Source organism: Epinephelus moara, chromosome 2, assembly GCF_006386435.1.
Source record: "Epinephelus moara isolate mb chromosome 2, YSFRI_EMoa_1.0, whole genome shotgun sequence".
NCBI classification, from domain to species: Eukaryota; Metazoa; Chordata; class Actinopteri; order Perciformes; family Serranidae; genus Epinephelus; species Epinephelus moara.
In genome coordinates, this window is record NC_065507.1 from 12,621,072 (window position 1) to 12,645,151 (window position 24,080).

The 24,080-nt window shown below is 41.3% G+C and overlaps 1 protein-coding gene across 5 annotated transcripts in view; it reads right to left on the reverse strand.

Annotated features, from left to right (window-relative positions):
* veph1 (ventricular zone expressed PH domain-containing 1) overlaps positions 1-24,080 on the reverse strand; it is a 124,639-nt gene that overhangs the window by 62,777 nt on the left and 37,782 nt on the right. For all 5 annotated transcript variants that reach the window (XM_050064019.1, XM_050064003.1, XM_050063994.1 and 2 more), the window contains 2 exons: positions 10,443-10,606; positions 8,942-9,151 (listed from right to left, as the gene is read on the reverse strand). In XM_050064019.1, the coding sequence (XP_049919976.1) occupies positions 8,942-9,151; positions 10,443-10,606 (374 nt within the window). The remainder of the gene's footprint in view (positions 1-8,941; positions 9,152-10,442; positions 10,607-24,080) is intronic.

Genomic DNA, 24,080 nt, shown 5'->3' on the forward strand with positions numbered 1-24,080 from the left:
TCTAATTGGCAACTGGGTGGCGCTATAACAACAGAAAAATGCTTAAAAATGGCTAAAATGCGACCGATCGCTGTGGCTCCCCCTGTGGCCCAATGTTTTGTTTTTTTCTAATTTTTGGTATGACTAAGTCATGGTATGGTATGCTGTACATGATCACGGAAACTGTCAATGTGTCATTCTGTCAGTCCCTCGTTTTTCAAAAACTCTGTCTGAATACATTGCTCTTCTTGATGGGTTCAGTTGACTATTTAATCTGCAACTTCTTATGACCTGTATCCCAAACACACACCATGTGAAACTGTACGTGGGCAACTGTGCACTCAATGGGTATGGACTAGTGTTGATTATTTCAGTCAATTCAATTTCTTCATAACTAATTGCCAACTGTATGTTTGTACAAACAGTGCCTCCACTGTACTATGATACTTTACAGACAGTTTTGTGTTACATTTATAAGTTATATTTCATTTTTGTGTTGGAAAAATAATGTTTTTCCTGGAGTTATGATCACGCTCAACACCACTGGCTTCACACTTTTTAAATCACCCATAAGGACTGCATGTCATGTTCTCTCTCTTTGCCAGTTGTTCCTAACCTTTTGGCTTCTCACTTGCAATCTGTGTCAGTGGTTTTATATTTTTATGTGCAATGAGCAGAGAGTTATTTTTGCCTTCAAAAATTGTTATTTTGAAAAGGTTTTATAGCCCTGAAGAGGTAAAACACCTGGCTCTCGGGTCATATAAATACTGTGAAAACATCAAAACACTCAATTCACACAGTCCACATATATTCAGAAACTGTGCCTTTAAACGATCTGTCAGGACTTATGTGAAGTTGTGATGTCACAAACGTTAACATACTAAATGGGTCTCTATTTCCTGTTGAAATGTTTAGCAATGCATGTGAATGACATCAGCTGATAGGAAGTAAACATGGACACAAGCTGTCAAGCTCAGAGCAGCCTGGACTTTTTTGGGAGAGGGGCTTAAAGAGACAGGCGCTAAAATGGAGCTTTTCAGACGGAGGGTGAATACGGGTATATTCTAGCCTGGCAAGACCACCCTGATGACGTGAGCTCAACATTTCTGTTTTGCTCTGGCCTCACTGCTGCCAAAAACACTTTCAGTGGGCAGGAGTACTCACCTTGACAGAGAAACTCTTTCGGCCAATCAGTGTAACAAAACACCAGAGAACATTTTCATCACCAAGGGAGCCAGCTGATAAATAAAATGTTGCCAAATCTTTTCCTCTGAGACACTGTGAGTACATACTCTTCTTGTTTAATTGTTGTTACTGACTCTATTTCTGTAATTACTTCACTTCTTGCTGTGTTAACTCTGCTAAGGAGCAGGAGCTGCTTTACTATTCTGCAATCTGTGGCCTGCATTTTATGTTACAGCGCAGTCCCTGATTGGCTGCTTAGGATGTCAGGATCCCTGATTGACCCTGATTGGATTTTAATTTCTGGAAAGTGTTTGGGGCAGCAGTGGGGTCAGACTGGCACAGAGAGCACAAAAGAATGTTAAGCTCACGTCATTAGGAAGGTCTAACAAGGCTAGATATAATCAGGCAGACAATATAAGAAGAAAGCATGTAAACACTTTCCAATAGAAGCCCAAAATACAAGTATGGACCTGAAAACAAGCACAGTACGGGACCTTTAACTCACACATATGGACTGCATGTCATGTCCTCTTTCTATGTCCATTGGCTGGTAACTTGCAACCTCTGTCAGTGAGTTTTATTTTTATGTGCTATGAGCAAAGAGTTTTTTTACCTTCTCAAATTGTTATCTTGAAAAGATTTTATAGGCCTGAGGAGGTAAAACTGCCCGACTCCCAGGGTCGGGAACCACTGCTCCATTCTTAAAAACAAATTACTTAATAAGTATAGAGTACGTTTCATCTCTTTTCGGCTATAATGCTTATATAAAGATGGTACACAATGTTATCAATTTTTAAACCAGTGCACCTTCTTAATCTTTAATTTGGTTATAGTAAAGTTATTGCTGTATGGAATCTGTGTGTTATATGTGTATCAACATATGTTACACAGTTTCATTTTACTGAGGATAATACTTTGGCTGTATACTTTGTGGTGATGTTGTGTTGGACTGTATGATATTGAAAGCTGTTTCTGATGCTTTGTCCACTTAATGAACACAGGAAAAGAGGCAGTATATCAAGGTCACCACAAACTACAGCCTTAAAAATTACAATAGAATCCAATCAACACGTTTTTGATACAGCTTTAACATCAAATAAAAAACATCTTTTTCAAGAGCTGAAACAAAATTATGCATTAACAACCAGGACCACTTTAGATAATTGCAACTATGGGACTTTTATGCCAGGGACATAAAACATACTGTAAATTTGGATGAAATTAGAACCAAATCAAAAGAAATACAAAATAATACCTACACTATATCAATGTCTACTAGAGAAAAGAGGAAATACAACACTAAATGTAAAGATGAAATGGGAACAAGAACTAGGTGCTAATATTTCAGAAGATGAATGATTGCATATGTGGAGAACACAACAGTCTACAACACCTTCTCGTACTTGAAGAGAGCACTGCCGGAAGAATAAAATTAGATTCTTTATCACACCACAGATTAAGAGCAAATACTTGTCTATGGCACAACCATGTTGGAGAAGATATGGAGCAATAAATGTGGCTCATACTCATGTATTTTGGCTCTGTCTTGAAATTGTACAGTTTTGGGTAAATGATCATACGGTTATTATTAAAAATTTGGGTTATAATATACCCAGATCATGCATGGTATTGTGCTTAGGCAGTATGACAAGAGGAATTGTACTAACAGAAGACAGATACCTATTGAAAATCTTGTTGGCAGCTTGTTAAAAGGCCATCATGACGAGATGGTATAAGGCAGAACCACCAACACAGGATGACTGGCTGAAAATTGTGAATGAAATACATGATATGGAGCTGTTAACCCACAGGATGAGGACTCAAGAGGAGCGATGTCGAGAGAAATGAGAGTAATGGACAGAGTTTATGAATAGATATGAATAGATCTTGAGAGACAGAGCAATCCGGACCTTTTTATTTATTTCGTACACTTATTTTTTGGTATGTATTCTGTTTTTTATTGTTTTTTCTCTACCTTTTTATAGCATTTTGAAAAAAACACACAAATACAATGTTAAAAAAATCATATTCGTTTTTAAAAACTACACTTTACTACAGGAGTGTTGGGTTGGACAGCGTTACAGTATACAGGGGTTTCTTTTTCTAAACGTACTTTCACGGACATTCTGACAACAAGCCCAAAAACACAATATAGACCAACTCTCTTCAGGAGGTTAAGGAAGCCTGAGTGTGTTGTGCAATCTTGTTACAATCGAGTACAAATGCACCCCTGTGAGTGTGTGTGCGTGCGTGTGTGTGGCACAAAGGCGAAACCCACAGGAGGTACTCTCCACTGCCATCACCAGGAGGCCTCTGCAGAGGCATTTCCCAGAAAAACATGGGTTATTTTCCAAATGGTTCCAGTGTGAAGAAAGACAGGACACTGAGGTCTGACCAACTGCGTGTGCGTGCATGTGTGTATGTATTTGTGTCTGCGCTCAGGCTGGGTTGGCAGGTTTTTCGACAAGAAGATTGAGGAGGAAAGGTTGCCTTGGAGTAATAGAAAACTGCATTATGGTTTCCAGCTTCGTGATCTCTGTGCCTGTGTGTGTGTGTGTGTGTGTGTGTGTGTGTGTGACAGTCATGTGATATTTTCTCCTTTCCTTAATTTCCCCAAATTGTCGTTAAACAGCCTTAAATGGACCCAGAGGAAAAGAGGGAGTGTGAGCCCTCACCCTGTCCTGCTGTCACCTTCTGATGAAGGCACACAAACATTGTAGACCGACTGTAGTGTGTGACTTCATCCTAAATATCATTGCATGGTGTTGCGTGGACGGAAATAGTATTAGGTCCACACAAAGTTGATTCGACTATCCCGTGCTCTATATGCCAGGCCTGTCCCATACGTGACCTCGGCACTCTGAACACTCACACAAACCTTATTTACAACCTGTTTTCCAGCAGCAGCATCCTCCAAGTTGTTTTTGTGATTGCACAAATGTTTACTGTCCAGAATGAGAACATCTTTGCCGAAAGACCTTCTCTTTGTTGGATAAAACAAACAATCAAATTCAGTATTTCCACAAACGGTGTTCAGCTCAGAGCAGAACAAGCATTTTTTGTTCATGTTGTCTCTTAAAGGCACAACCTGTAACAAACACAGATTTTGGTGAGTGAGCATTTTGATATCAGTGAAGGAGCATACATCCATCTCCAACCTGAGATGGCAGCGAAACCAAAAGGCTCAGACAGCGGATGTAGCATAGTGTTGTGTGATCTTAAAAATGCTTTGAAAGATGCAAACCTCCAACTGATAACAAACATTTGTACTCCCCATTGAGGTCTGCTACATATAGGGCTCATGTCAGACATGCTTACCTGATGTGCCTGTTGATGCCATGGTGTGTGGACTATGTATACACACTACACACTATCTGGTGTGTGTCTTGTATCGTCCTTTGTACTACCTTCAGTCTTGTGTCCTCGTAGGTTTGCAAGCATTTACTGTGTTGCTATGTGCTGTACCGTAGGTTTTGTAAACCCTGGCCAACAGAAGGATCTACTCTGAACCACTTTCAGATGGGTAGGAAAGATAATATAAACAGAAGAGCTAAGAGTGTTAATTTAAACCATCGGATGAACAAGACTAAGAGACTCCAGCCACGTTAGCAGCTGTGAGGCCGCAGCCTTCAAACATCCTCACAATGGCAATGCAAACATGCTGGTGTTTAGCAGGTTTAACGTTTTTATCATTTTAATTTTGCGTGTTGTGACGTATTAGTTATCATAAAGATTTCTTCTTATTTGTGTGTGTGTATGTGTGTGTGTGTGTGAGTGTACTTGAATGCAACACTGACAAGCCCATGCAGATTTCACAGATGTGCCCCCGTACTCTGTTACCATCTGCTGTCTCCAAATTCGTCGTAGGTTGAATTCAGCTAAGCTCCACCAAAAATACTTTACTTTTTATGGTAAAGCGTGTGTTATATTTGGCATAAATGTGCCATAAAAGCTCCCCAAAACACTAACTAATGTTCTGTGATGATGTTGGATGGTTGGGGATGTATTTTAAGCAAGTAGCTGTGCAGGTTACTGTGTAGGTAACTTTAGCTTGTCAGCCGTTGGTCGCGGCTAATGTGTCAGTGCATGCTGAGCTGCACTGTTAATGAGAGCTGGCTGTGGAGGCTGATTTTCTTGTTTTATATTCACCAGTGCCGAAATAAATGCAGGTCCAAGCTGAACAGTGACTGAGAGTGGGTCATCATTTAATCTACACAACACAAGAGTACTAACCCATTACACTATCATTTGCTAACTAGCGCTAAACACAAAGTATGGCTGATGCTGACAAGAATGGCATTAGGTCTGCAGATATGTGATCATAAATTGAAAGACAAATTAGAACAAATTAGAGCTTTGACCTGATGATGGTGCTAAATGAAAAGCCAGAGGATTGCCACAGTTATTTCATCCTGATGGGAACATGAATGTCTAACTGAATGTCATGGCAATCCATCCAACAGTTGTTGAGGCATTTCACTCAAATACAGTAATGTCAGCCCCACAGCAGCACTAAAGGAAAAGTCAGGAGATCACCAAAATTAGAAGGATGCATCATCTGGGGATCATGAATGTCTGAATCCAATTTAAAGGCAACTGTAGTGGCCGTTTCAACATACCATACAAGTTCCTAGGCCACTTAGTTTGTGAGGTGTCTCGGTTTTGACTCGTGTTTCTGCTCCTTTTCTGGAGATCCACATGAGGCAGGCAAAAGGTGAACGAGGTTTAAGGCCCGAACATACTCGGGCGGAACGTACGCGGAACGGACTCCGCAGAGGTCCGCGCGGACTCAAAGCAGACGTCTGCAAGCCCTGTGCGTGCAAAGCTCAGATTTTACGACCGCGCAGACTCCGCTCTGCGCACCAGTGACTGCTCGGCATGTATTTTTCATAGACATTTTTACAGGAAACTACAACGCGGAAGTGTGCTCAACTATGAAAGCCCGAATGACTGCGGACATTCCTCGCCGAGTCCGCTCCGCCTATAATACGCCCGAGTATAGAGGATACAAAAAAGAACAACAAAATGGCAGGTTGTTCTTCTGGAATTACATCTCTGGACCAACTGACATTACTGTACCGTCCTCAGTTATGCTACTGTCCAAAAATGAAGGTAGGCTCAATTCTGTTTTCTTCTTCTCCTCAAAGAGAGTCAGACGGCTGATAAGACCATTAAGTGTGTTCTTATCAGCGTCCTCTGTGCATGTTAGTGTCTGAGACAGCTAAACCTACATCACTCCCTCCCTCTCCAGCCCATCAGTCAGCAGTGATGCCACCCTGCAGTTTGCTCCAGTTTCTAGGCTAATTAACCTGTAATCAGCTTCTCAAGTGTTTTGGGGGCCAATAACAGTCAGCTAATGGCTGAAACACCAATTTTTACGTCAGAGGTGCCATTAGAGGCAAATGAGCAGCCAAGTCTGCGGGGCAGCCAAGTGTTTAACCCATGGGTTGGCCAAAATGAGGCTCATGGGACAAATTTAGCCTGCGCTGTAACAAATGTTGATACTGTAAGTCTTCCAGAAATGTATATTAGCTGTAGCATGATTATAGTTAGGAGTGTTTTCAAAATTGATTCACCACTGCACCAGGAAGCTCTGCCACACATGTAGTTCATTGAGGCTGTCCTGTTTTTTCTTCTCTACAATAAAAATTAATTTCCTTTTCTCACAACATCTATAAAAAGCGCCTTTCTTGAGGTTAATGTTCCTTAAAATTGTGTCATGCTTGCGTCATTAGGCTGACAGTGCTGCTCCCTAACTGTCCCCACCAGGACAGTTGTTTGTTGTGTTTCTTAATTTCTATTACACTGTAGAGAGACAGATCTCTCTGAGGAGTGGGAATGTGTTTGTTTAGGACAGGCGCTGAACACTGATGTAGGTGTTAGACAGCAGTTAAAACCTCCGGATGTGCCCGGCCAGTCCGGTGGGTGAGTGTGTTTTACACTTGGCAGGACAACAGAGAGCAAGTCATGTGAGAGCGCAGCCAGTTCCTCCCTACTCATTGAAATAATCACTCCTGCGTGTTTCATTGTGTGTGTGTGTGTGTGTGTGTGTGTGTGTGTATCCACTGCTAAGCAGACATCAAGGGCATTAATTATTCCCATGACATTTTTACATGATTGTGAGTATCTGTGCAGCCCGTCTCTGTTTACTACAAACAGCCTCGGCAATACAGACATTTACTGCAGAAAGCAAACAACACGTACCACCTGTGTGTGCCTTTGTGTGCCAGCTCAGAAGTTCAAAGTAAACGCCTTTGTATTTTTTCTGTTTTTTTTTAAATCAATCATCTGATAAAAATAAATCGGTACACAAAGAAATCTTGCACACTGAACACAATGTGATTTATGGTTCTATTCACTGTGAAAATTCCCAGTGTGAGACAAAATAGAAAGACACATTTGCCCCATTGCTTCCCTGTGTGTACTGTGCGGCTATTAAATTGCACTCTGGTGTAAGCATCATCATTGCTGTCATGCATTTCTGGACAGGCTAACGTTACTGTCTCTATGTTATGGAAGTTTTTCTCGGTGGCCCCCCGTCCACTTCTGCCCTGTTTCTCTCTCTTGTTGCAGATGTATGTGTCTCACAGGTTACGCCACATTTTCTTTGCTGCTTTTAGGTCAAACAACTCTCCAAGGGCTTTTAATGGATGCAAAAAAAAGGCTGAGAAACCAACCCTTGTGACGGACAAAAGTCCATACAACATGAGGTCATATGTTTTTTTTAAGCATGCAACAATTTGGGACAAAAACTACAAACTTGGTTTGCAACTTCCTTTGGAGCCGTAGACATTCCGCGTCTTTGAACCCCTGGAAAATGCAAGCTTGGGCACTGGGCGCTACTTTTGTGCCTTTTCTGTGCCAGCTTTCAAGAGCGCGGTAGCAGGTTGCATCTGAGGTTGCTAAGCAACCCCAACAAGCATGGTAACAGTCTGTTTACCTGAAATCCTGAGTGCAGAGCTGATCTTCTTCCAGGTGCTGTTTAGGCCTATCGTCCGTGGGACAGATGTAAAGCTCTGGGTAGCCCTGCACTAACATGATCAACTTCTCCTCCATATTTACCACTGACTGACATTTACGAAGGAGGGGAAAGACATCTGTCGGCTGTGATTGGTTGGTCCTTGTCACATGACATGCGGTCTGCTGTGTTCCAAAAGTCGAACTCGGTTTATCTCAGGGGGCCCTGGAAAATGGGCTCTTGGGAACACTTGCACACCACGATGGTGTCGCTCTGGCATTTGAGTGCGCCTGCCTCGGGTCTACATTGAAAACATTGAATTTGAAGGCGCAAAAAATGCAGCATGTGCACGGCCCCTTAAACACTGAATTTGTTTTGTTTTGTTTTTTTCCTTCACTCTTTCTAGTACCTCGTCTCACCATGTCCTTTTATCGGAGATAAGTGTATTTTTTTCTTTAAATAAATAGTTTAATATTTGAGAAATACTCTTATTTGCTTTCTTGCAGAGAGTTAGAGGAGAAAATCGATACCACTCTCATGTTTGTACCGTAAATATGAAGCCAGAGCCAACAGTCAGTTAGCTTAGCTTAGCACAAACACTGGGAACAGGGGGAAACAGCTAGCCTGGCTCTGTCCGAAGGCAACAAAATCCTTCTACCAGCCCACTAAAACTCACTAATAATACATTCTCTATACTCTCCCAGAGTCTACTGAAACACATGCTTCCACTTTCTCTATAAATTGCAAATCACTGCTGCAAACATATGTAAACTTGGTGATTTGTGTGAGTTTTGAGTGTTTGTGCGTGTGTGTTTGTACCTCACTAATGATACCGACGGCACCATGGATTTTGGCCACAGGACCCAGGAGAGCAGGGCATTGTTGTCCCACAATCCTCAGCGTTGGCAGGAAGCTGACCAGCGAGGAAGGGCTGGCCTGTGACACGTCCACGAGCGCACCCAGCAGGGCCTCAGTCAGGGATTGGTCTCCTAGATAACTGACTAGCGTAGGCACCTGAGGGCTCAACATCTGTAAGATGAAAGCATTATTCATTATTTGTCACTCTTGTCACCACCACTCACTACCAAACAGAGGCTTATGTGTCTTTAATGAAGGCTGGAGGTGAGACGAGGGACAGTGGAGCGAGATGATAGGACTGGTGACTAATAAAACAAAAGACAAAAGCTTGACTGTAGCACTGTCTGGACAAACTGAGCGAGCGAACAGTTCCTCCTCATTATCTGGACTGGTCACACTGGACCGGATCAGACTAACAATGCCCACCATTGCCGGCCCTCCTGCTGCTAGTTTATGAGTCACTTGTCCTGAATAATCATATTAATATCAAACATTACTTGTTCATCAAAGAGAAGATGTTTCACTCCATTAAACTGAAGTTATGCAATTTCAAAGTTCAAATTATTACTTCTAATCTTTTCAGTCATTTCCAGTAAGTGGATATTAGGATGCAGAAGATTTGGTAACTTTTCTGACGGATGCAGCCACAACAGAAATATTTTGCACTGTGCGGGGGGTTCCGATTAGAATAACTCCAGATGGCTGGTTTTGTTTCTCCAGTGCTTAACGTGTGAGTGAGACTGTCCATGTTTTACCACCATGTGCTCTGTTTCCTGGTATGTGGTACTTTCCTCTCGTGCTGAACATCAGCAGCTCTGCTCCGAAATGTGCAGGATTAAGGGAATTCCTACTTAGAAATGTGTACTCCACATGCAGTGCTCCACATTTACTCACTCCGAACAATGTTCCAGTGACTTTTTTTCAGCATTTCAACATGAGCTCATTACAGGATATGGTGAAGTCGAATGGTAAGAGCTCTGATTAAGCTTGACTCGTGCTAAAATGGTACGAAAAAAGCCACACACGTACTCCACTGTAAGGCAAAGCCAAGTTAAATGTAAACTTATGCCAAGGCCATAGACTTTTGATTTAGTTGGATCGTGCTTTGTTTTCAGAAAACACCACAGTCTGATGTACTTCATTATCATTTAAATGATGGTATGTAATGCTGCTGAAAGGCTGCTAACAGTATTTTAGATGTTACAAGGCTTCTTGAAAATGTTATTACAAGGCTGACAAAGATGGGGCCAACAAAAAGTTTCAAAACATATGAGGAATGTAATTTATATTTCAATCGCTGGTAAAGTAACAGTGCTTTAAGCAGGATAATTTACTTTGGCCCATGTTATTAAAAAAAAAAATAACACAGTCTTTTGATGGACAGCGAATAGTTTGATGATTCCCACAGTACATTGGAGCTTACTGCTACTATAACTAAACAAAAAACAACACAAACACTCACTAGTGGATGTTGCTCGGCAACAATTTGAATCAGTCTGATGAGGTGTTGTTGCTCTGGGGACTCCAGCTGAGACATCATCGCGGTGAGATTGCCTAGGTGACAGTGGAGGGTATCTGGCTGTCTGGGGTAGACTGAGGGTAACACCCGTAACAACATGTGGTTACCTGCCGGAGAGACAGAGAGACAGAGTTGCTTTCAGTGAGCTTTATTTGGATGTTGAAAGAGGTTGCCATATAAACAGTTAGACAGACAAAAAAGATTCGGTGCCCAGTGTGAATAGTAGAATTTGAGACATGAATCTTGTCTCATAAAATTCCCAAAATAGAAGAAATTTTAGATTTAATTCTATGTAAATGAACCCCCAAAATTCCAGTCTTTTGCATTACACTGATAGTTGTTTCTATTACTTTGTCCAAACCATGGACATCATTGAGAGTAGTCTTGATAACAGAAGCACCTCTCTGTACCATTTGCATCAAAGCCCCGTTTCCACTGAGCAGTACGATTCAGTTCAGTTCAGTTTCCTACCCTTTTTTCTTTGTTTCCACTGTGAAAAGTTGTGGATGGTACCAATGGAACCGTCCGTACCGTCCCCATTTTTGGTCCCCCCTCTGTTGGGGTACCTAGCACACAGATCTGGTACTAAAAGGTGGAGCTGTGAACACTGCAGTCTGTTGATTGGTCGATAGAGGACGGTCACTCTGCTCAGGGCTGAGTTGTGGCTGGTTTTGAGGCTCATGTAACCACTGTTCATACTGTGGAAAGTTGTTTTAGTAGACTGAAACTATAAAATAAAGGATGTTTTGATGCCTCTTGCAGCAGCTGGAGTCTGAGAAAAAATAACTTAATTCTCACTGGGCCGACTGCCGGCAACTTTTAAGGTGTAACGTTTGCTTGTAATATTACTCAATGCATGAGTTGACGACATGAATCCATCAACACACCTTCAATTTCACTGTGACAACTTTGACCATCACTTTAGTTTTTATATGACGGACACTTTTAGTAATGAGTGGATCTTCAAGCGTTTAAAAATATATATTAATTTCAACCGGATTATGTGAATAATCTGCATATATCCCAATCCTCACTTGAAGAAAAAAAAAGCGTTGCAGGGTGTCGTTCCTGTGGGGTCTGGCCGGCTGCGATAGCCTGAGAAGGACTAAATGCACAAACCTGCTATTTTTACATAACCAATGGAGAGAGACTCTCACTGCAGCCTGTTTTAGTTTGTTCTGAAAATGCCAGCGTGCAACCTTGTTCTGTGGACGATAAACGAGATGCAGACTTCCATCTGTGTCAGTGTCAATGAGGAAATACAGTGAGTACTGGATGAAGCAGTGAGCGACAACAACCCCGCCCACACAAAAGAGTACTGTTTGCGTTGGAAACGATAGGGTCTAGGTACCATGTCTGAAGGGTTACTTTTGGTTCCAAAGGTACCATATCGAAACTGTTTGGTGGAAACTGGGCTTTAGACTGCATTAGTTTTATCTGATGGAGACTTCCTCCACCAGACTTCTTGTTATTTATGTCACTACATTCCCAGACTCCAACAATTAACTCAATGACTATAATTTTATTACTAACAAAAGGACTGAAAGCCAAAACTATGAAAATCAGACCCATGTCGCCTGAAACCGGAATTTTGCTTTCAGCTGTTTGTGGTGTAACTGTATTGTAACATCATGCGCATTTCACCCGCAACTGAAGATCCCAGTCATGATAAAACATCTGTGTTCTGTAAATAAGACTTTCTCCATTTGCTGTCAATATTCCTTCAATGATGCTGATGCAGGGAAAAAGAAAAAGTCAGTGATGACGCACAACTGGACATAAAGGCATTTGTAAATCAGCACGCAGCCCAACAAAACCCACGGCATTACCCAACAGCCTTTGACTCACGTATGACACATCTTTAAATGATTCACATCGCAGAACAAAGACCCCTGTTTTCAGATGGTAGGTTCATTATTGGTGACATTTCAAGATTTCAGACAATGGCTTTTGTGTCTGACGGTGAACCGAATGCCAGACAACAAGAGATACTGTAATTTTAATGTGTAACCACAGAAACCTTTTGGAGCTCGTATAAAAGTTATATAGAATAGAGCTATTTATAACAGATGCTGCAGGGTTTAAACCACCGACAAATAATATATGGTGTTGATGTTTGGGAAATGATTCTAATAATCTATCGTATATTCAGGACAGATGGAAAACTAAGTGAAGAAAGACAGTCTGACAAACGCAGGATTAAAAGGTGATAGACTGATATTTAATGAGAGGTAACAAATGGAGGGTGGTTAATCAGATTTCATCGATGCTAAAACATAAACACAGCAAAAACAAGAACGTCTGTGCTGAATCCAAACAGCAACACTTCACTTCCAAGGTGCATGGAGAAGAGGAATGTCAAAAGTCCTGAAACAGAGGGCTCGGCCGCAACAAGTGAACATGCCATCTGCTGTCATTTTAACTTGACCAGCAAACTTCATGACAAGCTGATTGGCTGTTGAAACAGGTGATGTGCTTTACAGTCTAAACCAGGTGCCAGTGATTTGACCAGCTGAGTTGCAGGTGACACCATCAGCCGGCTTCAGTCAAGCTCAGACGGCCAGCTCACACCGCTGCAGCTTTTCTCTGCAGCGTTCTAAAATGGTTTTGTCTTGTCACGAATCTTTGGTCTGAACTGGGTTAAATGACCTGCCCTACTCTCCCTCTGACTGGCTAGTACGTGTTGCCGTCATTGGTTTGATTTGTAAGGTTTAGGCAAGAGGAGTGAGACTGGTTAGGGTTAGGGTAAGAATATCAGGGTAAGCCAGTCAGAGACAGAGTAAGGTAGAGTAGGGCAGGTCATTCTTTCGCTGTTCTTAGAAATGCATATTCGCCAACAGGACGGATTCAAGATGCTAGTTTGGCCAGTGAGCACATCAACATGACAAGTTGACGGGCTCTGCCAGCTCCGACGCCGATTCAAGATGCCGAATTGGCCAAAAAACAGGCAACAAGGTCCAACAACGGACGACTGGTGCAAACAGTGTCGGACACAATGCAAAAACAAAGGCGACAAACGTTCACCGACATCCTGACACTGACCAATGGCCGACCATCGGCTTGGCGTGTCAGGGCCCCAAGACATTTAACTCAAAACCACAAATGTGAACCTCATATTGACAGTAGAAGAAAAGTCAAGGGATGACCAACATCCTTGTCCAAACTTTCACTGCAATTCATCCATTTCCATTTCACTCTGGACTAAACTGATGTACCTGCAAACCAACTGACATTGCCATCTCAAGAGCCATGCCCCTATCCAGTAAATTTCAGTCCATGCAGTGACAGCAGATTTGCCTTTGCATTGATGTCTTGAGGCAAAATGACAGCAGTTATCATATGTATGTATTTATCATTAACATCTGTTCCATGGGATTTTCAAACAGCCAGTACGTGGTGAACTTTTGTCTGTCTAATAAAAATCTTACAGCGGGAACCTAAATAAATGGTTTGGCATAACAGGTGATTCGCATCTATAAATCACTTTAACCACAGGCTTTATCCTGCAGGACTGACTGTTCTGTTCTGTACTGTACTGTGTTGAGGCAGAGGAGGGAAGAAGAGTGCACATAAATATAGAAGTTGGTCGCTGGCTCCTGTGATGTCCCTTTCACTTCCCTTTAATCCTAGATTATACCGTGCAACATCGCAATCACACACCCATCTCTACACTTACCACACAAATCACCATAAAACAGAGACAGATACAGTTCATGTACAGAAAGAGCGAACTTGTAATGATCATAAAGTTAGGGTTGCAGCATTTACAGGTCTGTTCAGAGGAATGTTAAAAGGCAGGAGGAGGATTTATAGACACATCTAGACATAAGGTGTAGATTTTGGGGGAGGATGCAGGGGACGTGTTGCCCTCAATATTTAGAATAATGGCATTTGTCCCCCCCCAATAAAAACATGAAAGTGCAGAGGACTTTTATTTTGATGAAATTAAAGACATTTCCGACGTAAACTGACGCAGAAAAGACAAAAACTGATACATAAAAATTCACCAGAAAGCAGGAAACACAGACAGTACACGAGAAACGAATATACTCTTTTAATTATTGATTAATTTCACTTATTAACCAATATTTTATTTTGTAAAACCATCTTATTTGACTCTCACTGTGTCCTCCCACAATGTCCTGTGTGTGCGTGTGTGTGTGGTGTGTGCACAGTATCTGACCTTCATACCTTCATTCCAACAAAGCCTACACCCAACCCATCCTCATGACTTACAAATCTCAATAAAATATCCTGTAATGACCTTTGGTTCTTGAGCACACAAAGGCAACATTTTTCCCCTCAGACATTTTCCTGATGAACCCACTCATCTGTCAAACTATTGTTAACTTCATGTGAGGAGGCGGGAGAGGACGTGACAGCTTTCTTTTGCTGTACTGTTTTCAAATCGGCACATAAGAATCCCAAGGTGAGTTGCAAAAAAAAACAAACAACATTTACCAATTCTTTTAGAGACAGTGTGAATAAAAACTGACTTTAATACAGCTATTGGCTGTATTGTTACCTAAGAGGACACTAAAAGAGTCTGAGTCATGGGGAAAATGATTTTCAGTGTCTTTGCTGTAATATGGCAGTAAAAAGCCATTTCATCCCACAGCAATGACAAAACCATAAAGCGAAGGCATCACTAACAGCGCTGGGACCAGTGTATCAACATCAGTAACTTTCCGAGATCTCTATTAAAGATGCATATTTCATTTTATGCAATTTTACATGACATTTTAGCCCTCGAAAGGATAGCACATGACAGAAGAGCAAAAAGAAGATGTTTGACATTTCCCTAAAATCTAGCCCTGTTTCCTACTGTATAAAAACGACCATATAAAAGTCAATAGGAATCATTTTTAAAAAGGCAGGCTACTAGTGCTAAAAATGTCCATTGTGGCAGCTCTGATGCAATTAGTAGTTTTAGACTAGGACCACAACTACAGATTATTTTTTATTATCAAGTCATCTGTCAATTAATCTCTTGAGTAATCACTTAGATTTTAAAAAGTCAGCAAATTGTGATCAGAAATACCAAGGAACCATAGTGACATTTTCAAATGTCTTGTTGTGTCGGACCAGCAGTCAACAAGACTAAAGGCCCCATGTCCACCAAAGCATTTCTTTTTTCAGCTGAAAATGTGAAGCGCTGCTCAGGCTGTGTAAAAAGTAACAGTGATGAGTGCAGCATTTTACCCATTGTTGAACGTTTTTCAATTCTTGACAATCAGGAAAAACACCAAATGTGTGGTGCCCAGCACCTCGTCTCATCATAGAAAGATGAGGTCAACATGGAAATGCCAAAAACCGCAGTTCCTCTAACGGCCACTTGAGGCGACCTCAATTCCCATTGAACCCCATTTTAAAATGCCCAACTTTACAGCAGGAATAAACAAGTTTACAACCTGGTACAAAAAATGGTTTTGGTCTCTATAGCTAATCCCTAATCATGACAACTGTACGGGGGTTAAATTTTCAACTCACCTATTTACATTTTATTAAGGCTGAAAGTTACAAATAATTAAGGGCGGGTAGCTTTGAGGGACAAGCTGTCTGCCAATCCACCCCTCGCTCATCCACAGGTCTACACTCTCGTCCAAATATGGTCACTTCTGGCTCCAAAGAAACCAAGATGGCAACAGCCAAAATGTCCAACTCCAGTCTACAAAACGGCAGTCCACAAAGCAATGGGTGACGTGATAGCTATGTCCATTATTTTTACAGTCTATGCTCATCACACTGCCAGCATTTTTAGCCTACTGTAAATATTTAAAAAAATAAGCCGACCTCAGGATAAAACACTTTGGTGGACACAGTCTACAGCTGTGCTAGCAATATTGTGAAGTGCTGAGAACTAAATGCTAACATCAATATGCTCACAATGACAGTGCCAGGATGCTGATGCTTAGCAGACACGTTTATACCACGTTCACTATCTTAGCTTAGCATGCTAACGTTTGCTAATCGGGGCGGTTGTGGCTCAGAGGTAGAGCGGGTCATCCGCTAATCAGTCGTTCGATCCCCGGATCCTCCAGTCCACATTTCAAAGTGATCTTGAGCAAAATACTGAACCCCAAATTGCTCCTATTGACTGCTCCATCAGTGTGTGAGTGTGTTAAAAACTGAGTAGCAGGTGGCACCTTGTATGGTAGCCTCGGCCACCAGTGTGTGTGTGAATGGGTGAATGTGACTCGTAGTGTAAAAAGCGCTTTGAGTGGTCGAAGGATGAGAAAGGCGCTATACAAGTGCAAGATCATTTACCATGCAGGTCCATTAATTAGCACTAAACACAGAGTATAGCTGAAGCTGATGGGGATTTCATCAGTTCTGCAGGTATTTGGTCTTGAATGAAAATATTGACCAAATTACAATTTTTGATCAGATGGTAGTGCGAGATGAAAAGTCATCAGGATTCATCATGTGGAAACCATGAGTGAGCGCACAAAGGTGTTCCAGTCTGGACCAAAACTGTTGCATCAAAGCCAAAGACTCAAAGATTCTGTGTCATATTATGGAAGAGTAAGCCAGAAAATATTTCACATGTAAGAAGCTTTTGTTGAAACAATGAATCACTTGTCATAATTGTCGCATCATTAATTTTCAAATAGTCAATTAACTGACAGTTGTTGCAGCCCTGTTTCGGACAGAGACAGGAACATTCCATTACAATACACATAACCTGCCAAAAGACACTTATGCAAGCTGAGTTATTGTACAGGACAAAAATGCAGAGATCAGCACAAATGATATCCAGTGGGATGTTTCTGGATAGCTTTACGACTTCAACGTGTTTTCTGTAGTAGCTTCCAACACTCATTTCGTGTATGTACGTCCCGTAAGTCGTATTTCACCCAGCTCGAATAACCCTAGGCGGGTGAGGGCGGAAGAAACTGTCAAAATGTTTCATGCATAAAAAATATTTTACATTTAAATCATAAAGGGAAAACCATAACACTGTACCCAATACACGCAAGTGCAATTCACTGACACACACACAGACAGTGTCTCCTGCAAAGTTTAAACTCTGTGACCACCCCCCCTCACCTAGATAACTTCACCCGTACAGACTCTCTGTTGGTGTGTGAAAGACAAAATGTCCTGTCCTTTCTGAATGGAACCACCTCCTCCTCCTCTTCCTATATTGTTATTAAGAATACTCATGATGCTTTCAGGATGTGATCAAGCCCTAAAAGACACATTACTCAGCATTCCTGTCTCTTACTGCTGAGTCAGCAGAAGGTCAGTGCAGCTGGAGGTGTAGTTGATGCATCTGTGTGCCTCATGTCATATGATACAATATCCCCTGGTGTAAAGTCCTTTCAATAATACTTAAACAAAGGAGCAGGACATTTGTCATTGCATAGGCACTTGATGAACTAAAGCCGTGATTAATTTATGTTTAAACATCTAAAACTACTGAGTTAAGTTTTGGAAAGGCTGCCTTGAATGGTTACATGCAAGGAGACGAGGTGCAAACCCTATTCTCTTGTGCCAAAGTAAAACTCTCTGCTGAAGTCAAACACTTTGTCTGACCCACTCCACAAGACTTTTCATTGTACTTGTACGAATGAATTTCCAATGCTGTAATTTTTCTACAGAAGAAAGTCTCACCTCCAAACTAATCACTCTGTCCCTTGAAATTGACCCTTTCTAGATGGAGGATCATATATGACAATGGATAAAAAATGCTTTCTACTCCTCCTGCTCTCGACAAAGGCATCATTTTTTTAGTGACCTGACATTTTTAAACATCAGTATACAATTTTAACATACTGTATCTGGTAACAATAAAGCCCCTTCTCAGACAGTAAAAATATTTGCCTTAATATAGACAGGAAATCAGATAAAACACCTGATATACTGTAGATTTTATGGTTTTAAAACAGCAACAAATTCTCACTCCAACCTCGTCACACGTTTTGGTCATGGACCCATGTCCAGATATGACATGCAAGGTACCCTGGGTGCATTGGTCTGGGACACCGTGTTAAGTTCTGGCTGTTACATGCATTGTCTTCTTTCAAAATATGCTTCCGTTTTCACAGGAAATTTAATGTTTACATACAGTCTCTTTCAAAATAAATGCACTATGACAGTACAACAATGCAAATTGACATTTTTTCATTCAACAACACAAACACTTTAGAATCTTACGGGACATGATCACCGCTCTCCCAGGTGAAAGTCGTGGTTGTTGTTAAACTATAACGGCAACCATCCACTTATCATGTCGACTGTAAGGACGCCTCTTTTCGTCAGTGTCTGATGCTGCAAGTCACCGCCCAAGCGCCGAATTTCGATGACTTCGGACTGAGACCGGGTTGAGAATAGGCAGTGGAGCCAGATTTCTCAGATGAATCATGCATGAAGGTTTAGACTCCTGCAAGGTAACATCTGATCTTGTAAATTACATAATATTTTCTCACGATTTCTTCAGTATAAGTCACATCAATCAAAGAATGCATGCATTGCATAAGACACAAACATGTACAATATACCTTCACACACACTGAAGTGATTTCTGCTCTGGTCTATCAGAGGAATATGTATGATGTGTTTCCAGTTGGCTTGGTTCCCACTATAGGTCGCAGTCATATGGAGAAACGTGGAAACATTTACTCGCATGCACACACATGCTGTGCATATACCCACACATGTTTTGTGTGTCTTTTTCAAATTGTATCTTTAAGCATATAACATCTGTCTACTTCTATATATGATAAGGCATTATACTCTTTTAAGCTTTATATTTTTAATCTAAGTATGGGCACTGCCACTCTGTTTCAGTGCCTTTCTAATTTTATTCAGTAACATAAATAAAATACCTCCAACTAAACCTGTGTTTATTCCAAATTCCAAATTCACTTCACCATTTGTCCAGCATAAATACAGCTTTATGTTTCATTTTATTTCATTTCCATCCAAAGACATAAAGTCAAGGTTTCCCACTGATTTTTTGCCAAAATTCCAGCTATGTCCTTACTTGATCTACATTCTTCAATGTGGTATCAATTGAAAGATCAGAACCCATGTTTTCATCAGGTTTTCATCACTTGTTTCTGTGTTGTGATTTATGAGACACATGTATGTCCTCCTTTGCTCTCTACGTGATGTTTTCACAACTTTTTAAATTGTGGCCTAAGAATGTAAGATAAATATATAATATAAAGAACAGTGTGGCTCACAGTCTGTTCAAAAAAATAATGTTACTGTTAACAGCAGGGATGTGAGGATAAAAATCAATGTGCTGACCACTGTCGGAGAAGAGTAGTTTAATACACGTCTGAAACACTGTTTTTTCTCACTGCCCTCTGTGGCTGAGAGCTTGAAGGTTGATGTACCTGTGACCACACCCAACGGGGGTGTCACAGTGTACTGGAGTACACCTCTATGTCACAAATCCTTCACGAGCAAAATGTTGTAACAACTTAAATTGACAAAATAAATTGTCCAAGTCTTGGTGGTGGTGCTTTTTTTCTTTGCCTGGTCAGAGACTGTTGGCAGTGGATACTCATGATGATACTCACTTCATATAAATCCCAAACATACAACACGTCATACGATGCATGTACTAACAATCCCAGTCTTAAACACATGGTTAAGGTTGAGAAATGGTCACAGTTAGGTTTAGAAAAAAGATCATGGTGTGAACTAAAATAATACTTTTGGTACGTAATTTTGTAACCTCCGTAACATCATGTACTCACAAAATGTATTCACCCACAAAAAAACAACAACATTTGTGTGTCAATTCATTTATTTTTCTTGCATACCTCCACAGAAAACGGCAAACATTGATTTATTGATTGGTTGGGGACCACGTACAGCAAAGCTTTATCAAAACATCCCCTTACACACTCTCACACAACTCGTGCAGTATAATCCAAGCCTCATTTATCCAGTCCCATGCTCAGAACTTCCCAAACATATGTATTTTCACAAAACATCCTTACTATCAGATTCTGGCTTTGAAGTGGGGACAGATAAATTTCCTTTTCAGTTCAGTTTTACATGGTAAGGTAAGGTACATGGTAAGGTACTGAGCAAACACCTGGATAAATGAGACATGGGTTATCCTGCATGAGTTGTGTGAGAGTTTTTAAACTGATGTTTTGCTGTTGTTAAACATGGTCCTCAATCAATCAATAAATTAACATTTTTAACGTTTTCCATGGAGGGATGCGAGAAAAACATAGTTTCCTGATTAATTCAAATGAACACGGCACAACAATGATCATTTTGTGGGTTAACTATTCCTTTAAGTTACGGAGCTTGAAATAAGTCAGCAGTGACTTTTGCTTTGACATGGGACACGAACAACAATCTCCTGGGTGAAAGTCCTGTGTTTGTTTGACCCATCCATCCACCCTGACCTGCGTGTTGCTCTTTATACTACATCACTTGACTTCCTCCTTTGCTCCTGTCATAATTACTACAGCCAATAGAGGTCGCTGCCTAACTATAAAGGTAAATACAGGTCGAGCCCGATCTCACTCCGAAGTCATTGAAATCCGGTGCTTGGGCAGTGACTTGCGGCGTCAGAAACCAACGAAAAAGGCGTCCTTTAACGTCGATATGCTATGCCACCAGTTGCCGTTATAGTTTAATGGTGCCCGGTGGCAAAAATTAGGCGGCAAAAGTCAGATTGGAGCAGGCTGGAGGGGTGGTGGATGGGTCTAACAAACACCAACCTTCACCCGAATGAGCAGTGTTCACGTCCCGTAAGATTCTAAAGCCAAACCCTACTCTTTTTTCCTAAACCTAACCATGTTTGTTGTTGAAGGAAAAGAATGTCAATTTGCGGTTTATTTTGAAAGAGACTGTATGTAAACGGTAACTTTCCTGTGAAAACAGAAGTGAATTTTAAAGAAGACAATGCATGTAACAGGCAGAACTTGACACGGCGTCCCAGAACGTCAACAACCAATGCACCAAGGGTACCTTGCACGTCGTATGTGGACGTGGAAAGTCCATGACAATATGTGACAAGGGCGAAGTGAGAATGTCTTGATGAGTCGTAATAAGTTTGGAGAAGGTGGTCTGAAACATATTGCTGCAGCTCCTGAGTAAAAAATAAAACACATCCCATCTTGTCCATTACAGGATTTTTTACTGAGGACGTACCAGACAACAGCAGTCTAGAAATGTGCACCCAGTTGACAGGTGTGCAGAAAAATAACATCCTGCAAAAGAAACTGTTAAATTTCACACTTTCTTTTGAGAAAATATAACAGCTTTAATGAACTGGCAACAGGTTAAACCAATATTGTGTCCCATCAAGTGGCAATAGAGAGCTAAATGAAACAGCTTTTGCTACTCCACACAACTTCCTCTCTGTCTGCGCAGCTGTCCGAATGAAAAGGCTGCTTCACAACAGATAACAAGCGAACAAGTGTGTGTTTCAGCTGGTATTTGAGCGAGAGAAAACAGACACAATGAATAAGGGACACAGACAGACAGAAAGTTGGAGGGAGGGGGAGTGGGATGAGAACGGGAGAGGGGGCAAATCCTAAAATCTCATGAGGAAGTCATTATTTCCATCCCCCTGAAAACACACGCATACACACGAGAGTATATACACTCACAGCAGATAAATGCACATAGAGTATATACACAGAAATATGCACATGGTGAGGCTGACAAATAAATAAATAAACACAGCAAAGCAGGAGAACAATAAACCCATTTAGAAACCCCCGACGTCTGGGTTCCATTCAAACTTCCTCACACACACACACACACACACACACACAAACACACCCACCGTCTCGGCATGGGGCAAAAATCAGGAAAGCTTGTGCTCTCTTTTTCTCCTCCCCCTTCCATTACCTCTTTCCCCTCTCACTCCTTCTCTCTGTGAGTCGCAGGGGCTGCAGTTATATCTGATTACGACATACAGGCTACCTCCAACGACGCATTACTCACCGCCTCGCTCGCAGGCTGGAGCGCCGCTTCTAAATTTCTGTGCTTGTGAGAGCCACATGTTTTCACAAGGACGAAAATTTAGAGAAATTTTCGAACATTTACTTATTTCCTCAAAGGATGTTCCCCACGTGCTGGACTGTATGAGTTTGTGTAATAACAGGGTTTAAAGGGGGACTATGCACATTTCCAAAATTGGTACAGTCCAAAAATATTAGTAAAAATGAACAATTCTCTCCCAATTCCCAAGTGCTAAAACCCAAATTTGTGATGTCATCAGGTATAAAGTCTTGAGCTGTTTCATAAACAACAAATGCTGAAAGATGTATAGTTGACACTGAGAGCACCCAGGGGAATGTTTTGAGTATATGGGTACTTTTTCTGTGTCCGAACTCCCATTAATTATCTATGGAGCAGCTCCAGACTTTACACTTGATGGCATCACAAGTTTGACACTTACCTATATGGTTTCTGGCTTTGACAGAGAGTGGCTCATGTTCACAAAAATTCCTTGAACTTTCCTAGGCCAATGGGAAATAATATATTGGGATTCTTAATTTAGGTGGTGTTCCCCTTTAAGGTTAATCCTATAATAAGGATTAAGAGTGTGGCTCAAAGACAATTTGGAGTAAGATCTCAGATTTATAGTTCAGGTTTGTATAAGGATTAGTTTAGACAAAGCAAAACACCATAGAGAACATTGTGTAGGGCCGCTCCAGTTAGGTAATCGTGAGTCCACGTGTTAACGGTCCTTTTATTGTCCAGGCATTCACAGTGAAGCTGGGTCTATGTCTTCTGAAAGACAGTCCACTTTGCTTATTTTCTGCGGGAATATTGCTCCTGTAGACCTCAGGGAAAATGTCATCTTTCCCAGTATAAAGATCTCCTTGGTTACGTCCATCCATTGTTAAAGGCTTGGAGGCTCAGATTTGTACAAGTTCTTTGTCATCGGTTTTTTTGCACGCAGATGTTGGTAGCATCACATATCAAAAAAGACTGTTTGCCCTCTAACATCATCTTGCATGCATCACAGATATGTATTTTGATCACTATTGCAATTTGCATGTTGCATGGCTTTTCCCTGGGTACTTCGGCTTCCTCCCACAGTCCAAAGAAGGTTAACTGGTGACTCTTTGTTTTAGCCCTGCGATAGTCTGGCGACCTGTCCAGGCTGTACCCCACCTCTTGCCCAATGTCAGCTGGGATAGGCTTCAGTGGCTAGTGAGGGATAAGTGACATTTCGGACACTCAACTTCAGGTCAACCTGAAAAGAGAAGTGGCTTTGACAGTCTGGCTAGAATGTGGCCTGACTAAAATCTGTTTGATCATCTAACTGCTTGTATTTCTTTCATGTCACTGTGTTCCCAGATCTCAGCATTTAATTTATTGCGGTAAGTTGACCCAAGCTGTAATAAACCAAAGGTATCCTTTAAGAGTAAGCACGCAGCGCTGAGGGTTATGGTCTGCAGGTTAAGTTTATAGATGAATAAAGTAAATCAATGGAAAGTACTCATAAGAACGATAGTAATATACGTGTGTGTGTGTGTGTGTGTGTGTGTGTGTGTGTGTGTGTGTGTAGAGCACTCTCTCTGGTTGAAGCACTCTACACTGCTGGGCTTCCTGCCAAAGGATTGCTCAGCATTTAACGAGAAA